This window comes from Pan troglodytes, chromosome 12, assembly GCF_028858775.2.
Source record: "Pan troglodytes isolate AG18354 chromosome 12, NHGRI_mPanTro3-v2.0_pri, whole genome shotgun sequence".
Lineage (NCBI taxonomy): Eukaryota > Metazoa > Chordata > Mammalia > Primates > Hominidae > Pan > Pan troglodytes.
Genome location: NC_072410.2, coordinates 85,729,841 through 85,748,813, shown reverse-complemented (window position 1 = coordinate 85,748,813; position 18,973 = coordinate 85,729,841). Strand labels below are relative to the sequence as shown.

Here is an 18,973-nt window from a genome sequence, read left to right as displayed (position 1 = left end):
CTGCTGGGCTAATTTTTAAAAAGTTTTTGTAGAGACAGGATCTTACTAAGTTGCCCAGGCTGGTCTCAAACTCCTGAGCTCAAGCAATCCTCCTGCCTGAGCCTCCTAACGTGCTGGGATTACAGGCGCACCTGGCCTTGCAATTCATATTAAATAAAGGAAAAATACATGCTGCAATCTTTCTAAAATATACATACATCTTCATAAGTTATTTTCTTCAGCCAGTTTTCACATGTATATACTAATGTCTAGAATCTGTAACTGTTCAATTCACAGTAATTACTTTCCTAAATACGATTTCAGAACATGATCTATAACATAGCCATAGTCTGACTGGCCCTAAGAGACACTTGCGGGGAGTGTCTCTATTCAAAGACTAGTACTTAAAAGTTACTTCCATATATTAAGGACACTGTATTACTAAATCAACCATTATTTAACTGATTGAAATTTATCACTCTAAGGAAACATTCTCCTATTTCACCTGTTATGAAACAGAGCACAAACCATTAAATGGATTGGTTCTATCTTTTAAGAAATCTTTAACATAAAAATGATTTCAGAATCAATGGCAAATATTTGGGAAGAGGATATTTGGAAGAGTATTTCATATTCTTGATGAGTATGAAACTGAATAGTTTATATAAAAATTTCACAGAAGACAATTATATGACTTAAACAGTATAATCAACATACATCTAAAAACAAAATGAGGCGAGGCGGGGTGGCCTAGGCCTGTAATCCCAGACTTTGGGAGGCCAAGGTGGGGAGATCACGACGTCAGGAGATCAAGACCATCCTGGCCAACATGGTGAAACCCCATCTCTACTAAAAATACAAAAAAAATTAGCTGGGTATGGTTGCACATGCCTGTAATCCCAGCTACTCAGCAGACTTAGGCAGCAGAATCACTTGAACCCGGGAGGCAGAGATGAGACTGCAGTGAGCCAACATCACACCACTGCACTCCAGCCTGGCGACAGAGTGAGACTCCGTCTCCAAAAAAAATAAACAAACAAACAAATGAGGTGGCCGGGTGCAGTGGCTCATGCCTGTAATCCCAGCACTTTGGCAAGCTGAGGTGGGTAGATCATGAGGTCAGGAGATTGAGACCATCCTGGCCAACATGGTGAAACCCCGTCTCTGCTAAAAATACAAAAATTAGCTGGGCATGATGGCGCGTGCCTATAATCTCAGCTACTCGGGAGGCTGAGGCAGGAGAATCGCTTGAACCTGGGAGGTGGAAGTTGCAGTGAGCTGAGATCACGCCACTGCACTCCAGCCTGGCAATAGGGCGAAACTCCATCTCAAAAAAAAAAAAAAGGTAAAAATAGTAATTAGTAACTGAATGTTGAAGTAGTTTGTTCATCATATTAAATGTCACTCTCTTTGTTCTAGCTGTACTTACCATCTTGGAACTTTATTTATTTATTTGAGACCAAAAATCTATGTCACATTGCGTGGGGAAAATGTTAACTACAACAGAGGCATTAGCATATCTATGAAGAAAAGTGTAATCTGTACAGCAATATTACAGTTGGTTCACTATTCTCCCAATCACTGAAGGAGACCACGACCACCCCACTCCTTTTTTAAAAAACTCACAGGTCCAAATTAGTTGATGGTCTCTTCATAGAGTATACACTAATGGTTATATAAATGGTCCAAACGTGTATTTCTTCTTCTTCTTTTTTCCTTTTTTCTGAGACAGAGTCTTGCTCTGTCCCCCAGGCTGGAGTGCAATGGCATGATCTCGGCTCATTACAACCTCTGTCTCCCAGGTTCAAGTGATTCTCCTGCCTCAGCCTCCCCAGTAGCTGGGATTACAGGCACCTGACACCACGCCTGGCTAATTTTTGTATTTTTAGTAGAGATGGAGTTTCATCATGTTGGCCAGGCTGGTCTCAAACTCCTGACTTCAGGTGATCCCCCCGCCTCGGCCTCCTAAAGTGCTGGGATTACAGGCATAAGCCACCACGCCCAGCCCCAAACCTTTATTTCTATAATCAATGCCTATACATATCCTTTTTCCCTGATGTTTACAAAATATGACTTAAGCATGACCTAAGACATGTTCATGCAAACACATATTTGCTACCATTTTATTTTAAAATAAGCTTAGCACTGAATAATATAAAAAGTATTCAAACACTTTATGATAGAGTGCCTAGTATGATGCATGAATCCTGTGAGATAGGCAAAATATTTGTAACAGCGGTCCCCTCTTTTCCACAGGGGACACATTCCAAGGGCCACCTTGGATGTCCGAACCATGGGATTAGGAACCTGATTGCTGTCAATGGGAACTTGTTTCTGTTCACGCCTTCTACTCACAAACTTAATGCCTTTTCAATTTTAACTAGGCACTTATCACATACCATGGCCATGATTTTTGTAATTTGCGATGGGACAGCAAAACTAACACAAATTCCTTTTTCCTTCTTCACGATTTCCGACAGAAGATTTGTTCTTCCTGTAGATCTCAGCAACTTTGGCATATGGTATTATTTCTTGCCTTCTTAAGTTGAGAACTTTCTCTTCTTCACTTAAAGGAAGCACTTTACAGCTTCCCTTTGGCATATCCAAATTGCCAGAATCACTACTTTTGCACTTTGGGGCCAGTATGAAGTAAAATAAGGGTTATCTGAACATAGGTGCTGCCACACTGCAGCAGCCCATCTGATAACTGAGACAGATGGTGACCAAGTGACTAACAGACAGGTAGGGTAGAAAGTGTGGAATCACTGGACAAAGAGATGATTCTCATCCTAGGCAGGACAGGGCAAGATGGAACAGGACAGTACGAGATTTTATCATGCTACTCAGAATGTTGCACAATTGAAAACTTATAAATTATTTCGGGAAATTTCCATTTAATATTTTCAAACCACAGTTGACCATTGGTAATTTAAACTGCAGAAAGCAAAACTGCAGATAAGGAAGGGACTACTGTATTCCTCTTCATACCTGTAGAAACTACAACTCAAAAAAGGTTAAAAAAGTTTAAAGAAATTACTCTGGACACAAACCTAGAGTAGCTTAATGAGAACGCAATCTCTAAATGCAACATTCTTTCAATTATGTAACACTGCCTCACATGATTTGTGGCCTAAACCACAGATCAAGCTTCAGCTCTATTTAGTTAACCTTCAGTAGAATATCAGATTTCATTCGTCAAACATCTTTGAAAATTCTGAAAGAATTTATTGGCACTTGTAAAATCTGAAGTTCAAATTGAAACATAAACTTGAACAACACTAAAATATAAAACATTTATTTAACTACACTGAGCCTAACATAAAGTTTCAAGCAATTTAACTAAGCTAACATAAAGGCACAGTTACCAAGTGATATACATATAAACATTATAATAATCTTGCTATGTCTGGCTTATTAAATGCATTAATTAAAAACTTATTTCAGAATAGTATGTATTAAAAGTAAATACCTTTAGTGCACTAAGAACAGCAGTAAATATGTTAAGCTGCACAGCCTGCTGGCGGACACCTTTAGCTTGTTTAACACATTCAGCAAAGTGATCCAACATTTGCAATCTATAACAATAAAAAAAATCACATTAGTGACAAATTTTATTCCCATATGCCTCAAAAACAGATAAGAAGAGTACAAGTTAATTGTTTAGCAAATAATTCCCCATGCTATCTCTTTTCTATTTCATTCCCACAGCTAGTCCAAACCAGATCTCCTTCTCCCAAAATATTATATGGACATGCGGTTATTAAATGGAACAAGAAAAGAGTTTCAATTAACAAAATAAGGTCACAATTGTAGTGGTCTTCAACATTAACAGCACTGTCCAACAAAGCGCCTGGCATCTAGTAGACGCTCAAGGTTTCTTGTACAGATAACAATCATTAATTATGTATCTCCGTGGAAGATTTTTAAGTTAGAAAATTTTAAATGTAGTATAATTCTTTTTCCTTTTTTAAAAATACTCTTAGAATAGTACCTCATGTCCTAGCCTCAGAAGCTTTTGGGAAAGTTCAAAAAAGATTTAGCTTTGGCTAATTTTTTTAAATGTAAAAAACCAGAAGTGAATTGTTTTTTATATTAATAAAAAAGAATCAGTTTATTAAAAAAAAAAAATCCATGGCCATCTTAGATGATTTCTCTCTCTCTTTTTTTTTTTTTGAGATGGAGTTTCGCTCTTGTTGCCCAGGCTGGAGTGCAATGGCGCGATCTCGGCTCACCACAATCTCCACCTCCCAGGTTCAAGTGATTCTCCTGCCTCAGCCTCCCGAGTAGCATGCGCCACCACGCCTGGCTAATTTTGTATTTTTAGTAGAGACCGGGTTTCTGCATGTTGGTCAGGCTGGTCTCGAACTCCCGACCTCAGGTGATCTGCCCACCTCAGCCTCCCAAAGTGCTGGGATTACAGGCGTGAGCCACTGTGCTCTGCATTTTTTTTTTTTTTTTTTTTTGAGACTGAGTTTCGCTCTTGTTGCCCAGGCTGGAGTGCAATGGTGCAATCTTGCCTCCCTGCAACCTCTGCCTCCTGGGTTCATATGATTCTCCTGCCTCAGCCTCCCGAGTAGCTGGGACTACAGGTGTTCGCCACTACACCCAGCTAATTTTGTATTTTTAGTAGGGAAGGATTTTACCATGTTGGCCAGGCTGGTCTCAAACTCCTGACCTCAGGTGATCTGCCCACCTTTGCCCCCCGAAGTGCTGGGATTACAGGTGTGAGCCACAAAGCCCGGCCCATTTCAGAAGATTTTGATAAAAAGAGAGTGAGAGAGCATTCTTCTAAAAAGAAATGATGTGAAACAAAGGAATCCAAGGAAGTTGGATTTAGTACTAAGACAATTATGACCTCAAGTTGGTAATAAAATCTCCCTGAGGTCGCTGTAAGGATTTAAAGCTCAATTTATACTAGTCTACAGGTCTCAGGTCAAAGCGTTATTCAAAACTCATATGAAGTTACAGATTCAGATGTACGTGTATACATGCACATTTTGATGTACTTTAAAAAACTTTTAAAAGTAAGTAAGTACCTTTTGTGCACTAAGAACAGCAGTAAATATATTAAACTGCACAGCCTGCTGGTTAAAAACCAAGGTAGGATCACTTCTTGCTTTTTACCTTTTTAATTTAACATTGTATCATGAGCATCTTCTATCAAAACACTGTCTCTACAAAAATGGACTTTCTATTATTTATTCACTTATCCTCCTACTGTTGAATATTTATGTTATTATATGTTTATATTTTTAATAGAATTTATTTATTTTATACTTCATCTTATTCTATAAAAGTGATCATATGGAATTGAGATAATCCTGGATTTCAGTTATAGCTTTCATAACTAGTTGTATAACCTTGGGTAAACCAAACTCTTAGATATGGATTTCCTTAAGATTTAAAACCAAAATGCTGAAATAGATGCTTTATAAGATTCTTCCACCTTTAACATCATTTAACATTTATGTGGCAACCAAATGTTCTTAAAGATATTTGGGTAAAGTTTCATATTTAAACTTTTTTCTCCTCAAATTAAAAAGCAATTAATCAAGTAACCTACATATTTAAAGATATCTTTTTTCTCCTCAAATTAAAAAGCAATTAATCAAGCAACCTACATATTAAAGACATTTTTTATTTTGTAATTTTTGTAGAGATGAGTGTCTCACTATGTTTCCCAGGCTGGTCTGAAACTCCTTGCCTCAAGCAATTCTCTTGCCTTAGCCTCCCAAAGCGCTGGGATTGCAGACATAAGCCACCACACCAGACCCAACAATACTTTAAAGTCATTTTAATTTTGTAAAGCTTTTAAGTTATCTTGATGGTCTTGTATTAATTCATTTCTGTTTTCCTTTTGGGAAAATCACAATATACAAACTGCCTACTAAAGCTAGGAATAGTGTCTGTGGATATAGAATATACCAAACCAAAATGCTTCTATTACAAAAAGAACCAATTAGGTTAGTTTCCAAGTTCTAGACTTGAACCATCTCACAAACGTTATTAGGGAGTGGAATTTTCATCCATTTACTTCCTCAACAACAAAGTCAACAGGCTTAGCAAACTGATGTCCTTAATTAAAGATATAGTCAAAACCTATGTATGAACTATCAAACAAACTATTATAATGCATTTTTTTTGCCAACAGTTGTTATTCTAGCATATATAATGAAAATTTTGTTATAAAATACAGTCCACAATACAACAGATATCAGATGCTAGTACACAGGGTCAAATCTTACATAAAGTCTCAAATTATGTGCAATTTGCATGCAATTTTTTTATCATGTATGTGTCACTTACGTTAGTAAATCTGTAAGAGTACTGTTTAAGTATTATAATAACTCACTTTATTGCAGAGTTAACTGGGATGAGAAAATCTACTTTTTGTTTAATATAATATATATTTAACAAAAATTACCTGATTGACTTTATACTAACCGGTGTTTATAAGAAACATGAGGAAACACTACCCCAAAAAGGGCCACAGAAGCATCAATGACTGAGACTCCGAGAGGGAGGGGACCAGGTACTGCTTCTCCAGCAGGTATCCGTAAATAAATAGAGGAAGGATCATGCTCCAGAGCCCCACTTCCAGAGGCACTGTTTGGCTGGAGCTGCAAAAGAGTGAAATTAAAATTATTCAAAATCTACTTTAGGAAATCTACTTATTAAACATTGGGAATGAGGATTACAGCACAGGAGAAAGGAGAAAAGGCAACAAAAAAAGAATGATTGGATCCGAACATCAGAAAACAGACCAAAATGTAATTTGGTCATTAAAAAATCATCAGTAACACCTTATACAAATTTTAAGAAAAGCTTTATTCATTCGAAAACATGTTTACACCACCCACCTTATTGCGTGAACAATATACACAAGATCTTAATCCCACAAACAATTATTTTAAATGGGGCTTTAATCACTCTTTTTAAAAAGTACATAAGAAATAATGTATTCAGTGGGCAAAAGTTCTAAATCTTCAACCTACTAACTCATTCCTCTCCAACCTGTCACAAAACAAAACAAACTAAAACAAAACAAAATACCAATAACCAAAAAGCCAGTTAAAACTGATCTTTGTCACAGCCACCACAAGGTATCTAAATACACAGAATATTAAATAAAGACAATTTGCCAAATTCTCACTCTTCCTGTTTAACTTTTTTCACTATCTACCACCAGGATGCCATCTTCAAGTGTCTAAGAACACTAAATGGGGATTAAAGCTTTCTATACGCTATTTTCTTTTTAAGTGACAATGTGTAATAGGACCATTGTTTCAGATTAAGTTAGTATTTCATTTCCCTCTATGGTTTATTACCTGGTCTTCAATTGATTTGTGATCAGTTTCCTGAAGCCAAGAACCAAGAAGAACACTATCATCATAATGGCAGAGGGATCTGAGGAGGGAAGTAGTTGTGTTGGCTGAGTTGTCAGTCAAAGTGAATTCTGCTACCAGTTCTCTAAGAAGTGCATTAAAAGATCCTAAAAAACAGAACTTCAGATCAGATTAAAAAGAATAATTTTTGTGAAAATTATAATCATTGCCCACGAAGAGCAGCAACATGTTCAACAGGAATAAAATAATTAAGTCTCTGTTCTCTTCTTTAAAAAAATCTGTATTTAAATGCTGGTTTTAATATACAATAATGGTACTTCCTTTCATATATTGTATTGTGTCTTTTAGCCCAAATTATTTAAAATAACCAAAAAACTCAAATAGAGCAAAGAGAGGCGGGTGCCATAGCATGCTTGTAGTCCCAGCTACTCAGCAGGCTGAGGCAGGAGGATTGCTTGAGCCCAAGAGATTGAGACAAACCTCTGCAACACAGCAAGACCCTGTCTGAAAGACACACACAAACAAAGATACTTTATTTTAAATATATTAAATGTGATATGATTATTATTATTTATTGCCCAATAATGTACAATGAACCACAGCACACCAAAATTCTTTGGCATGATTATACTGGAAAGAAATCAATGGTTTATTTTACTATTAATATTTTACATAATATTTGATTTCTCCCTACAGATCCTCGAATTATTTGCTATATTACAATATATAGGAAGCATTTCAGTGTATTAATTAAAAGTGCACACTTTGAAGATAAACCAGCTAGATTTGAATCCAAGCTCTGCTACCTCTAAGTCTTGGGTAAGTTAAGTTTCTTTAAGTCTCTCAATCTGAGATTCTTCATCTATAAAATAGGGCTAAAGGCCTCATAAGTTGCAATACAGTCAAAAAGCTAATACAAAAGGCTAAAAACGAGACCCAGAACACAGTAAGTAGTCAACAAGTATCAGCTACTCTACATGAAGAAAAATAAAATGGTGGCCTTCCTTTGCACAGTAAGTCAGTGGGAGAGCCTTTGTCAAGACTCTATAATATGGTGAAGAATTGTAAAGAAAAATTTTTATCAGATACCACAGATTTTTAATTTACCTTCGTAAGTTTTTGGAGGTAACAAAGCCAAGATATCATAAAGTCTTAAACGGACCATTGCAGCACTAGCTTTCAGATGAGCTCCATGGGCTTTCATTACAGATGGAATGCTAAAATATCAAAAACATAGTTGGTAATGGCTTACCAGAGTAAGTATTACTTATAAATTTTTTTTAGCAATGTATCAATGTACTGCCAAAGTACACTGATAAGTATACACTTTCATTTTAGCTTATGTTGTGATCTTCGCTGTAACAAAAACACTTTAAGATACAACTGTATTTCAATCCACACCATTGCTGTAATTTTTAAAGTTATATTACAAAAATAAAGTTTTATGTTTCCTAGATGATTCTAGAAGAAAGCACAAAATATGGCTGAGAAGTATATTATTAATATATAAAATAGGATGTGAACTTGTCTTAATCGCTTACTTACTGTGACATCATAGTCATGGCACATTCAATAGGGGTCATCAATTTTCGAATCACATCTTCAGTTAGTAGCTCAGGACAATGTGCAACAAAGCTCCTCATGGCTAGATAAAATGTTTAAAAAGATAGATTTGGAGTAGCTTTTCTGAACATGAATTAATTTATAAAATTGTATAAATATAAAGGCAGTTGTAATAATTATTATAACGTATAAGGTTCTGAAACCATGTCGAACCAAAAGAAAAACTTGCAACAACTACAAAGAAAAATCGTGGAAAAGGCTAGAAAAAAGGTGGATAGAAAAATGGAGGAAGAGAAGGTACTGGTTAGAGAGATTTCTGTGGGTGGAAATTCAGAGGACTACGATCCCACAGGAATTCAGATGACTACAAAGACTACATAAATGTATATGTGTATAAACAATGCCTTAAAATTTACATGAATTTTTTACATATATTAAATATATTTTTGCAACTTTTACAGATATATATGTGTATATATATGTGTGTATGTGTGTGTGTGTGTGTGTGTGTGTATATATATATATATATATTTTTTTTTTTTTTTTTTGAGATGGAGTCTCACTCTGTCAACCAGGCTGGAGTGCAGTGGCAGAATCTCAGCTCACTGCAACCTCCACGTCCCAGGTTCAAGCAATTCTCCTGTCTCAATCTTCTGAGTAGCTGCGACTACAGGCAAGCACCAGCACACCTGGCTAATTTTTGTATCTTTAGTAGAGACAAGGTTTCACCATATTGGTCAGGCTGGTCTACAACTCCTGAGAGTGATCCACCTGCCTTGGCCTCCCAAAGTGCTGGGATTACAGGCATAAGCCACAGCACCCGGCCACTACATATATTTTTGCATTTTGAATTTTTACATATATTTGTGTAAATATATATGTATATAAACAAAAATGGTCCAGTGAGGAAAAAATATTTTTATTGGCCCCTTAGCAATAGAGCCTAGACTAAAACACCTCCTAGATGTGTGAGAGTAAAGGTGCCCCCTTGCCTGGCTGCCCTTGTGGTTAAACATGTATCTCTCTCCCAGTTTGGAAAAAGAAGTAGTTTTCACACTGAGATAAACCAAAAAAGAAATGGTACATCCAATGTCATTCTAGTTCTCAAACGAAACAAAACCTGAGCGTTTCCTGTAAGCTGTTAACTCCCAGATAAAAACAACTGTATCCGTTATTTTTGTAATGTTGATATCTGAAAAGTATATGAAGGTTTGGAGATTTGATAAGGATGTGAAAAAACAGCTGTTTCTCCATTATGAAAAGACTAACTGCAAATGCCAATAACTTTGGTAATCCTGAGTTTCTTTTTCTTTAAATAGCTGTTGGGTATTTTTTTTTTTTTTTACATGGTGACTCAGTGCTTCTTTGACAGGTAAGATAGCAACAAGTGGGAATAAGAGGCCTGGGTTCTAGTTCCTGTCTAACCACCAGGTCTAAACACTTTTTCAGAGTCTGGGTTTCATTTTTATTACAAAATTAGCAAACTGAAGTGGATCATTTATAAAGTTTCTATTTAAACCTAAAAGCCTATGAATTTATCATTACCTAGTAAAATAAAAAACTATAAAATAGTGATTTTTCTTTTACTGTACAAATATTTTAGTAATATCATAATATTGTGAAGCACAATCCTTTCAGTTCTTACCACATAGAGCTCCAGCACGACCTTCCAAAGTTACCTGCCAGGTAAAAGAATCGCCTCGGGCCTTCTCAGCTTCCAATTCCTTTAAGGAACGTGGGAAAACATTTCGCCACAATAACAACATCTTGGGCAGATGGTAACGAACGACAGATGGTCCTAGCCAAGAAAATGAGAATACAAAACCATGTGTATGTAACATACCTTACAAACAAGTGTCAAGCAAAATGAGCCCAACACAAACTTTATGTAATTTTAGAGATGAAAATAGAGTAAAATACTGATGTTTAACAATATCTGTTATTTCACTCTATTTTTATCTCTAAAATTACATTATTTTCAACCTTTATTCACTGATTAAAATATAGATCAAAGCATAATAAAATTCACCTTAAACTGTCAATATTTTTAGAATCCAAACATAAAATACACAAAAAGCAATTTTTAAAGGATAACCCAACTGTATTGAGAATGGTGGATTGCATATTATCAATAAAATATATCTGAGACACATTCTATGAGGTCTTTTTCATATACATATGTATATAAACAAATATACCCACTCACACACACATACAGATACATATTACTCAGTTTTGGGGGCAATTTATGTGGTTAATTTAGTTTCATGGAAAGGCAATATATTCAGACCTAGGAATCTATATTTACATTGCTAAAAAATTCATTTAACATACCACTGAACGTACTTAACATAAACTTCTGGAAATGAGTTGCAACTTTTTGTTTTCTTCAGAAAAGAAAAGTAGGTCAAAGTATAATTTCCAATAGATAGATGCTTAGATCTGTGTCATAACTTTGTAGTACATATATGCACACACTTTTTACAGCAGCAGCTAAACATATGAACTAAAATGTGAACATACCCCATCACAATAATAGGTATTTTTGTACTATGTACAATGTTAAATTTTGCCTACACTGCAGATTTGTCACACTACTTAAGAGTGAAACACATTAAGGGTTACCCCAGAAAAGCAGCACTAACAATACCAATTAAATGTGACTTTACCACTCTACTAAAATCACACTGCTGGTTTTCACTTAGGGTATGAAATTTTCCCTCATATTTTCATCTCTTTTAAACACTAAACTCATCAGGTAGACAAAGGTTATTCTGATGGTAAAGGTGAAACTTTGCTAACAACTTTCTCATTAAATGTACTTAAGCAATAATTACCAAAAAGAGAAATCTACTAGCAAATGACGAGGAAAACATCTTTACACCATTTTTACAACTTCAATGAAAATCTAGAATGTGAAGCTTAACACTTTTAAATTAAATTTGCTTTACAGGCTACTGACAGTTATAGCGTGACAAAAATCCTACTCAAATATAATTATACCTAAAGTCATAAGTGCTCCAAGTAAAAGCCAGCCAGCTTGGGTGCGCTGTAAAGATAGCCTGCTATTTTGGGCAGCAGTTCGTAAAAGATCTTCAGCAATACTAACCACCATCTGCAAGAAAAGTTTAGAATTGGATTTTAATTCAAACAAGTTAAATTAAATAAGGAAACAGATAACTAGCATACATTACTTAAAAGAAGTTGTTGGCCGGATGCGGTGGCTCACGCCTGTAATCCTAGCACTTTGGGAGGCTGAGGCAGGCAGATTGCCTGAGCTCAGGAGTTCAAAACCAGCCTGGGCAACACGGTGAAACCCTGTCTCTACCAAAAAATTAGCCAGGCATGGTGGCGGGCACCTGTAGTCCCAGCTATTTGGGAGGCTGAGGCAGGAGAATTGCTTGAACTGGGGAGGCGGAGGTTGCAGTGAGCAGAGATTGCACTACTGCACTCCAGCCTGGGTGACAGAGCGAGACTCCGTCTCCAAAAAAAAAAAAAAAAAAAAAAAAGAAATTGTCCTCTCGTGTTATTAGCATGTTTTGAAAGAGGCAACATCAAGACCTGGTCAGTCTTGATTGCACTGATGACTCTGAAGAGACCCAGAACAGTGTAGTAGTTAAGGACAAGCTCTAGGGCCAAATGCCATCTCTGCCATTTACTCGCATTCTCATTTAGCACAGCTTAGTTCCATCACTGGTAAAACAGAAATAATAGGAATGCCTATCTCAGCCTTGCAAGGATAAAATAAGTTAATATAGCATCTATGCTACTACTTTGTCATTTCACATGTGACAAATCCACTTCTCATTTTTCCTGGGTCTTCTAAGATTGTAAGCTCCAAAAGATTAGCTTACTTATTTGTTTGTTTTTTAGAGACAGGGTTTCACTCTGTCACCCAGGCTGGGGTGCAGTGGCACAATCATAGCTCGGTGTAACCTGGAATTCCTGGGCTCAAGGGATCCTCCTACCTCAGCCTCCTGAGTAGGTAGGACTACAAGTGTATGCCAACATACTTGGATAATTTTAAAAATTTCATTTTTTATTTTTTGTATGACAGGGTCTCGCTATGTTTCCCAGGTTGGTCTCAAACTTCTGACCTAAAGTGATCCTCCAGCCTCGGCCTCCCTAGGCATTGGGATTACAGGTCTGAGCCACCACGCCCACGCAAGGTTAGCTCAATGGTAGTTCAACAAATCTTTGAATGTGGAATAATAGTGCTAATAATGACAGCATTTATTTAGCGGTCACATGGGCTAGCACTGTTCTCGGTACTTTGCTGTATTAACATCCACACAGAATGGCTAGTATAGACTTAAATTTCGTACAGCTGAATAAGAGGGGAGATGAAACTCTAAGAGGTTAGCAGAGCAAAGGCTTCGAAGCTGAAAAAGGCCAGGGAAGGAAGGAAGATAACTAGTCTAATTAGAGCAACAGGAAATTAGAATGAACAGACGGAATGAAGTCAAATTATAAGATACCAGTTTACCAGACAAAGGAGATTATATTTTACTCTCTGAGTACTGGGTAGTCCCTAAGGGTCTCTGGGCAAATGTAAAATATGAAAGTGGTGTGAGGAAGATGGGACGTGTGAGGAAGACGGAAAGTCTGAGGAAGATGAGAATGAGGAAGCAACGATATGACAAAGTGAGAGGGAAGTCTGGATTTCATCGGTAGCTATGCAACTCCTATGAATGGACATGGGCTTAATGTCCCAGAAAAAAAATCAAAATTTAAAACTCTAGCCCCAATCTGCCTATGTAAAGTTTCAAATAATATTTATATAAACACTTAAGATTACTGAGAAGAAAACCATGATAGTAGTATACAAAAGAAAGAAAGGAGAAAAAAAAAGCTACTCATATTTTTTTTTTTTTTTTATTTTTTGAGACGGAGTCTTTCTCTGTCACCCAGGCTGGAATGCAGTGGTGCAATCTCAGCTCACTGCAACCTCCGCCTCCTGGGTTCAAGTGATTCTCCTGCCTCAGCCTCCCAAGTAGCTGGGATTACAGGCATGGGCCACAAGGCCCGGCTAATTTTTCTGTATTTTTAGTAGAGACAAGGTTTTACCATGTTAACCAGGCTGGTGTCAAACTCCTGATCTCAAATGATCCACCTGCCTCGGCCTCTCAAAGTGCTGGGATTACAGGTATGAGCCATCATGCCCGGCCATGATTTATTAAAACCACTCAATTTTTACTAAACATTATCAAAATGCTAAATATTACAATAGCATATTCTCCTGACATCTTTGAATATATAGCAATGTGAACTTTTATTTCTAAAAGCTGAAAGAAAAGCTCTGACTTTCAAATAATTACTATATTAGTATAAGGTTGGGTTTGTTTTTTTTTTTTTGAGACAGGGTAGGTCTTGGTCTGTCACCCAGGCTGAAGGACAGTGGCACGTTCATAGCTCACTGTAACCTCAAACTCCTGGGCTCAAGTGATCCTTCCAACCCATCCTCCCCAGTAGCTAGGACCATGAAGTTGGCTAACTTTTTTTATTTTTTGTAATGATGGGGTCTCACTATGTTGCCTAGGCTGTTTTTTTTCTCTTTCCCTCTAAAATAAATTATAACATGTTACTAGACTTAGACAAAATCTATTATCCTTACATCAGAATTAAATATCAAATTATAATAGGGTCTGTTAACCCCATAGTAAGAACACTATGTTTTATGTTAACATAGTACAACTGTTATTTGACCACCCTGTTCAACACTAAACACAGCAGCGTTCCTATAAAGACCAAAGCCCACGTGACAGCATTCCCAAGTCTAGGATCTCCGTCATACCTTTCCTTTGGCATGAGGAATGCCCAAAGGACACTGATGTACTCCACCTAACAAAGCAGCCATTGCAAAACTATATCCACTGACAGCTTCTGGTGAGGTCTTCAAGTTGTTGAGCCGTTCTGCACACCTGTCTAGAAATGGTGTCAGCTGGAAAGGTAATGCCACAGCCACACAGCGCAAACACCATGCAGCAGCAAGTCGGGCAGCCATGCTTGGATGAAGCAGCACTGAAGTCACAATCTCCAAAAGCCCTAAAAAAGAAATACTCAAAATATTACTCTTTAATGAAGTCAAATGATTTCAGAAACTCAAATACTATCTAAAAAACAATAACTGAAATGACAATCACCAAGCTTTCACACATATAGATCCACAACTTTGCCTAAAACTACATACAGTAGAGTACTTCAAAGGAACATTTTTTATGAAGAACATAGTACAATTATATTCAATATTGATGTAAAATTTAATAGAAGTCTTCAACAACTTTTAGTCAATTTTTATTAAAAAACTACCACAATTGCTTTTGATTTCTGTTCCAAAACTTTATTTAACCATTTAATTCAATATTCTTTACAAGGAATCTTTTTTTTTTTTTTGAGACTCACTTTGTCCCCCAGGCTGGAATGCAGTGGCATGATTTCGGCTCACTGCAACCTATGCCTCCTGGGCTTAAGCAATTCTCCTGCCTCAGCCTCCCAAGTAGACTACAGGCACGTGTCACCACAGCTGGCTAATTTCTGTATTTTTAGTAGAGACAGACTTTCACCATGTTGACCAGGATGGTCTTGAACTCCCGATCTCAAGTGACCCGCCCACCAGGGCCTCCCAAAGTACTAGGATTATAGGCACGAGCCACCACGCCCAGCCTATCACGATGAATATTAATTTAAGTAAAACCTGATGATCTGAAGTGCTAATGATGATGATAAGCAACTAATCAGGAATTAAATATCAATCACACTTATGACTGAAAAAAGTGAAAACACATGCTAGCAAGTAACTGAATGTCATACCTATAGATGCTTCTTGAATAAGAGGGGATGCGGTGGCATTCAAGCTCTGCACCAGGCTCCCGAGTTCCTGGAGGGCACAGACCATCACATGCTGGCTTGCTGCAATGTCTGCTGCGCCAGATTTGTTTTCTCCACTTGTGTCATTCACTACTGCTTCTGGAAACACAAAATCATGTCTTTGACATTGGAGAAATGAATTGTGGTATGATTTTTTTGGTCTATACAATTTATGATTTTAGCCATACCAGTTGATGTCCGAGTGTTAAAAACTATGCAGTTATTTCTCAATAGAAAACTTGTAGAACTAAACACTGAAGTGACTTAAAAACATTGTTTAATAGCTTTATAATAATGCTAAAATATATACTGAGATACATCTTTGCTTCCAGGAATACAACCTAATTTTAGCAAGCAGCAGCAATCCAGTGTATAAAAGCACAGATACTGCAGAAAGAAGACTCGGGTTCAAATCCCAATTCCACTAGTTATATTAGTTATGTGACATTGAGCAAGATGTTCAATTTTTCTGTCCCAATTTCCTTATCTGTTAATGGGCTTACATGCCTATTTCAAACGGTACTGTGGTGATTAAAAAGTCAGTGCATATAAAGAATTTAACACAATGCTGCCCATAATACACATTCAATAAATGTTAACAGCTATTATTACTTTATTACCATTGCTACTTTAAGTGTTCCAATATATTGGAGGTATCTGTTAAATTACTGACCAGAAAATGGATCTATAGGGAAAATGCCTTAAGTTACCTCTTACTGGAATGTTTCTGTAAGTTCCCATTAATTAACCTTGCTGCCTGCTACCCCAACCTTTTAGCTTCCACTAGAATCGAAATGTGTTTGACAAGAGACAACAAAAGATCCCTTGCCAAACTACTAATTGAGAATACATTCTGGCCCACAAATCCCCAATACGTATCATTATATTTAATTCTGCTTTCAGGATTTAAAAAAAAATCAAATAACGAATTTATGACCTTAACATTAAGAACCTTTAAATGATAGTAAAACTTTCTTTTTTGCATTTATTATGAATTAATAGACTATAAAATACATAATACAGACTAGGATATAATGGATTAATAAATTGAGGACTATAATTAAATTTTTTTTTTTTGAGACAGAGTCTTGCTCTGCTGCCCAGGCTGGAGTGCAGTGGTGCCATCTCAGCTGACTACAACCTCTGCCTCCTGGGTTCAAGCAATCCTCCCAACTCAGCCTCCTGAGTAGCTGGGACTACAGGTGTACGCCACCATGCCCGACTAATTTTTGTATTTTTTAATAGAGACAGTGTTTCGCCATGTTGGGCAGGCTGTTTTCGAAGAACTCCTGGCCTCAAGTGATCCTCCCATCTTGGCCTCCCAAAGTGCTGGGATTACAGGCATGAGCTACCATGCCTGGCCAAATAACTCTTGTTTTTAGGTATTTCTGGACTTGGAAATGCATAAACTCTAGCTTTTAATTGCTAAACTTTAAGCTCCCTGAGGATAGGTGCTGTATGCATCTGGCTTGCTATTTTACTCCCACCATTTGACGCAGTGTTTCTGGCACTAAACATTTCCTCAATGAATCAATGTGCAAATTATTCTTTAAGTTGTGAATCTAAGACAGATGACTATTTTAGCATATTTAAGGAATGATATCTCATTAATTTAAACACTCTTTAATTCACGATTCATAATTTTCAGTTAGCTCTATACATTTAAAACTAGTTTACTGGCTGGGCGTGGTGGCTCATACCTGTAATCCCAGCACTCTGGGAGGCCAAGGCAGGTGGATCACTTGAGGTCAGGAGTTTGAGACCAGCCTGGCCAATGTGGTGAAACCCTGTTTCTACTAAAAATACAAAAATTAGCAGGGTGTGTGGTGGCACACGCCTGTAATAACAGCTGACTCAGGAGGGTGAGGCAGGAGAATAATTTGAACCTGAGAGGTGGAGGTTGTAGTGAGCCAAGATCGCACCACTGCACTCCAGCCCGGACAGCAGAGCTAGACTCTGTCTCAAATAAAATAATATAAAATAAGAAATAAAACGAGTTTACTAAGTAAGCCATTATAAACAACAAAAACTACAACTATTTATATTTTTTTTACTAATTTTATAAAACATTTCATACATATATCTCTAAAAAATAAATTACTGATATTTATTCATTAAATCCTTATTTCAAAAGACCTCTATTAGTCAATATAATTTCCCTTATTAAAGTTAGTATAGTGAAATAGTGAATAATAGTGAAAAAACTAAACTTTTAGAATTTATATTTTTGCCTTGCTTTTAGCATTGCTTTTATATTTAGTTTATAACTGGATTAAAAGCTCCATGAAAGGAGAAACTTTATCTCATTCATTATTTAAACCCTGAAATAGTGCTCTGCAAATCTAAGACAATAACTATTTATTAAATTGAAAAATTTATAAAATTGATATTTTAGAAAAGAATTTCTTGTAATTATGTATAACTGAGGTTTCACAGTACATCTTACAGTGGGCTAATAACCATCTGTAATTGTTCCTCTCTAAGTTTTCATATTAAGCCTACGAGGGGAGGAAAAGAAACAATAAAAATATATGTTTATAAAACAACAGTCTCTAAAAGCAGAAAGAGGACAATAGATTACTCCTTGAAGACAGCAACCAATGTGCTGCTGCTGCATGCCAGAAAAGTTATAAAATCCGTATAGGTACTAGAAATAAAACAGAAAACACAATCTTACCAACATACCACCCAAATCTTTAAAAACTCTATTTCACTGTAATTATGTGATTTTAATATCAAATAAGAGTACTCAATAAAAATCACTATGAAAACACACAGAAAGATAAACTAATCAGTCTTATGGATATTTATTAAGAATCATAATAAAGAACTAAATGACTAAGGTAATCAACACACATAATGATACCGATTCTTACCTACGGCTTTCATCTGTTTTCCAATAGCTTGGCAGATTTCTTTGGCAGCTGCAATCTGGGCTTTTTCACCTAGCAAACTGCCCACAGTAGCTCTTAGGATAAAGGAAACACATCGTCTGGAGTACACAGCCTCCACATGTGTTTGTGTTGCCCGAGGATGGGAAACCAGATCAAGTACATGGGACAGGAACGTGGCAAAGCTGCGCTCCAACCACTGACCACCCAATGTTGTCACAAAAACAACATACGCCTGTAAACAGAGGAAGGTACGACTTCAGATACACTTACATAACTGAACAGAAATCAAAGATAAAGCAACTACTAAAATAACTGATAACAGCA

General features: G+C 36.6%; 1 protein-coding gene across 10 annotated transcripts in view; it reads right to left on the bottom strand.

Annotated features, from left to right (window-relative positions):
* The window catches only part of HEATR5B (HEAT repeat containing 5B), a 102,708-nt gene that overhangs the window by 68,421 nt on the left and 15,314 nt on the right, over positions 1-18,973 (bottom strand). For all 10 annotated transcript variants that reach the window (XR_678040.5, XM_063789145.1, XM_515406.7 and 7 more), the window contains 10 exons: positions 18,632-18,881; positions 15,699-15,854; positions 14,683-14,933; positions 11,892-12,003; positions 10,534-10,686; positions 8,871-8,970; positions 8,433-8,542; positions 7,308-7,471; positions 6,424-6,599; positions 3,449-3,554 (listed from right to left, as the gene is read on the bottom strand). Coding sequence is in view for 9 of the 10 variants with exons in the window: in XM_063789145.1 (XP_063645215.1) it covers positions 3,449-3,554; positions 6,424-6,599; positions 7,308-7,471; positions 8,433-8,542; positions 8,871-8,970; positions 10,534-10,686; positions 11,892-12,003; positions 14,683-14,933; positions 15,699-15,854; positions 18,632-18,881 (1,578 nt within the window). In the remaining variant the exon portion in view is untranslated. The remainder of the gene's footprint in view (positions 1-3,448; positions 3,555-6,423; positions 6,600-7,307; positions 7,472-8,432; positions 8,543-8,870; positions 8,971-10,533; positions 10,687-11,891; positions 12,004-14,682; positions 14,934-15,698; positions 15,855-18,631; positions 18,882-18,973) is intronic.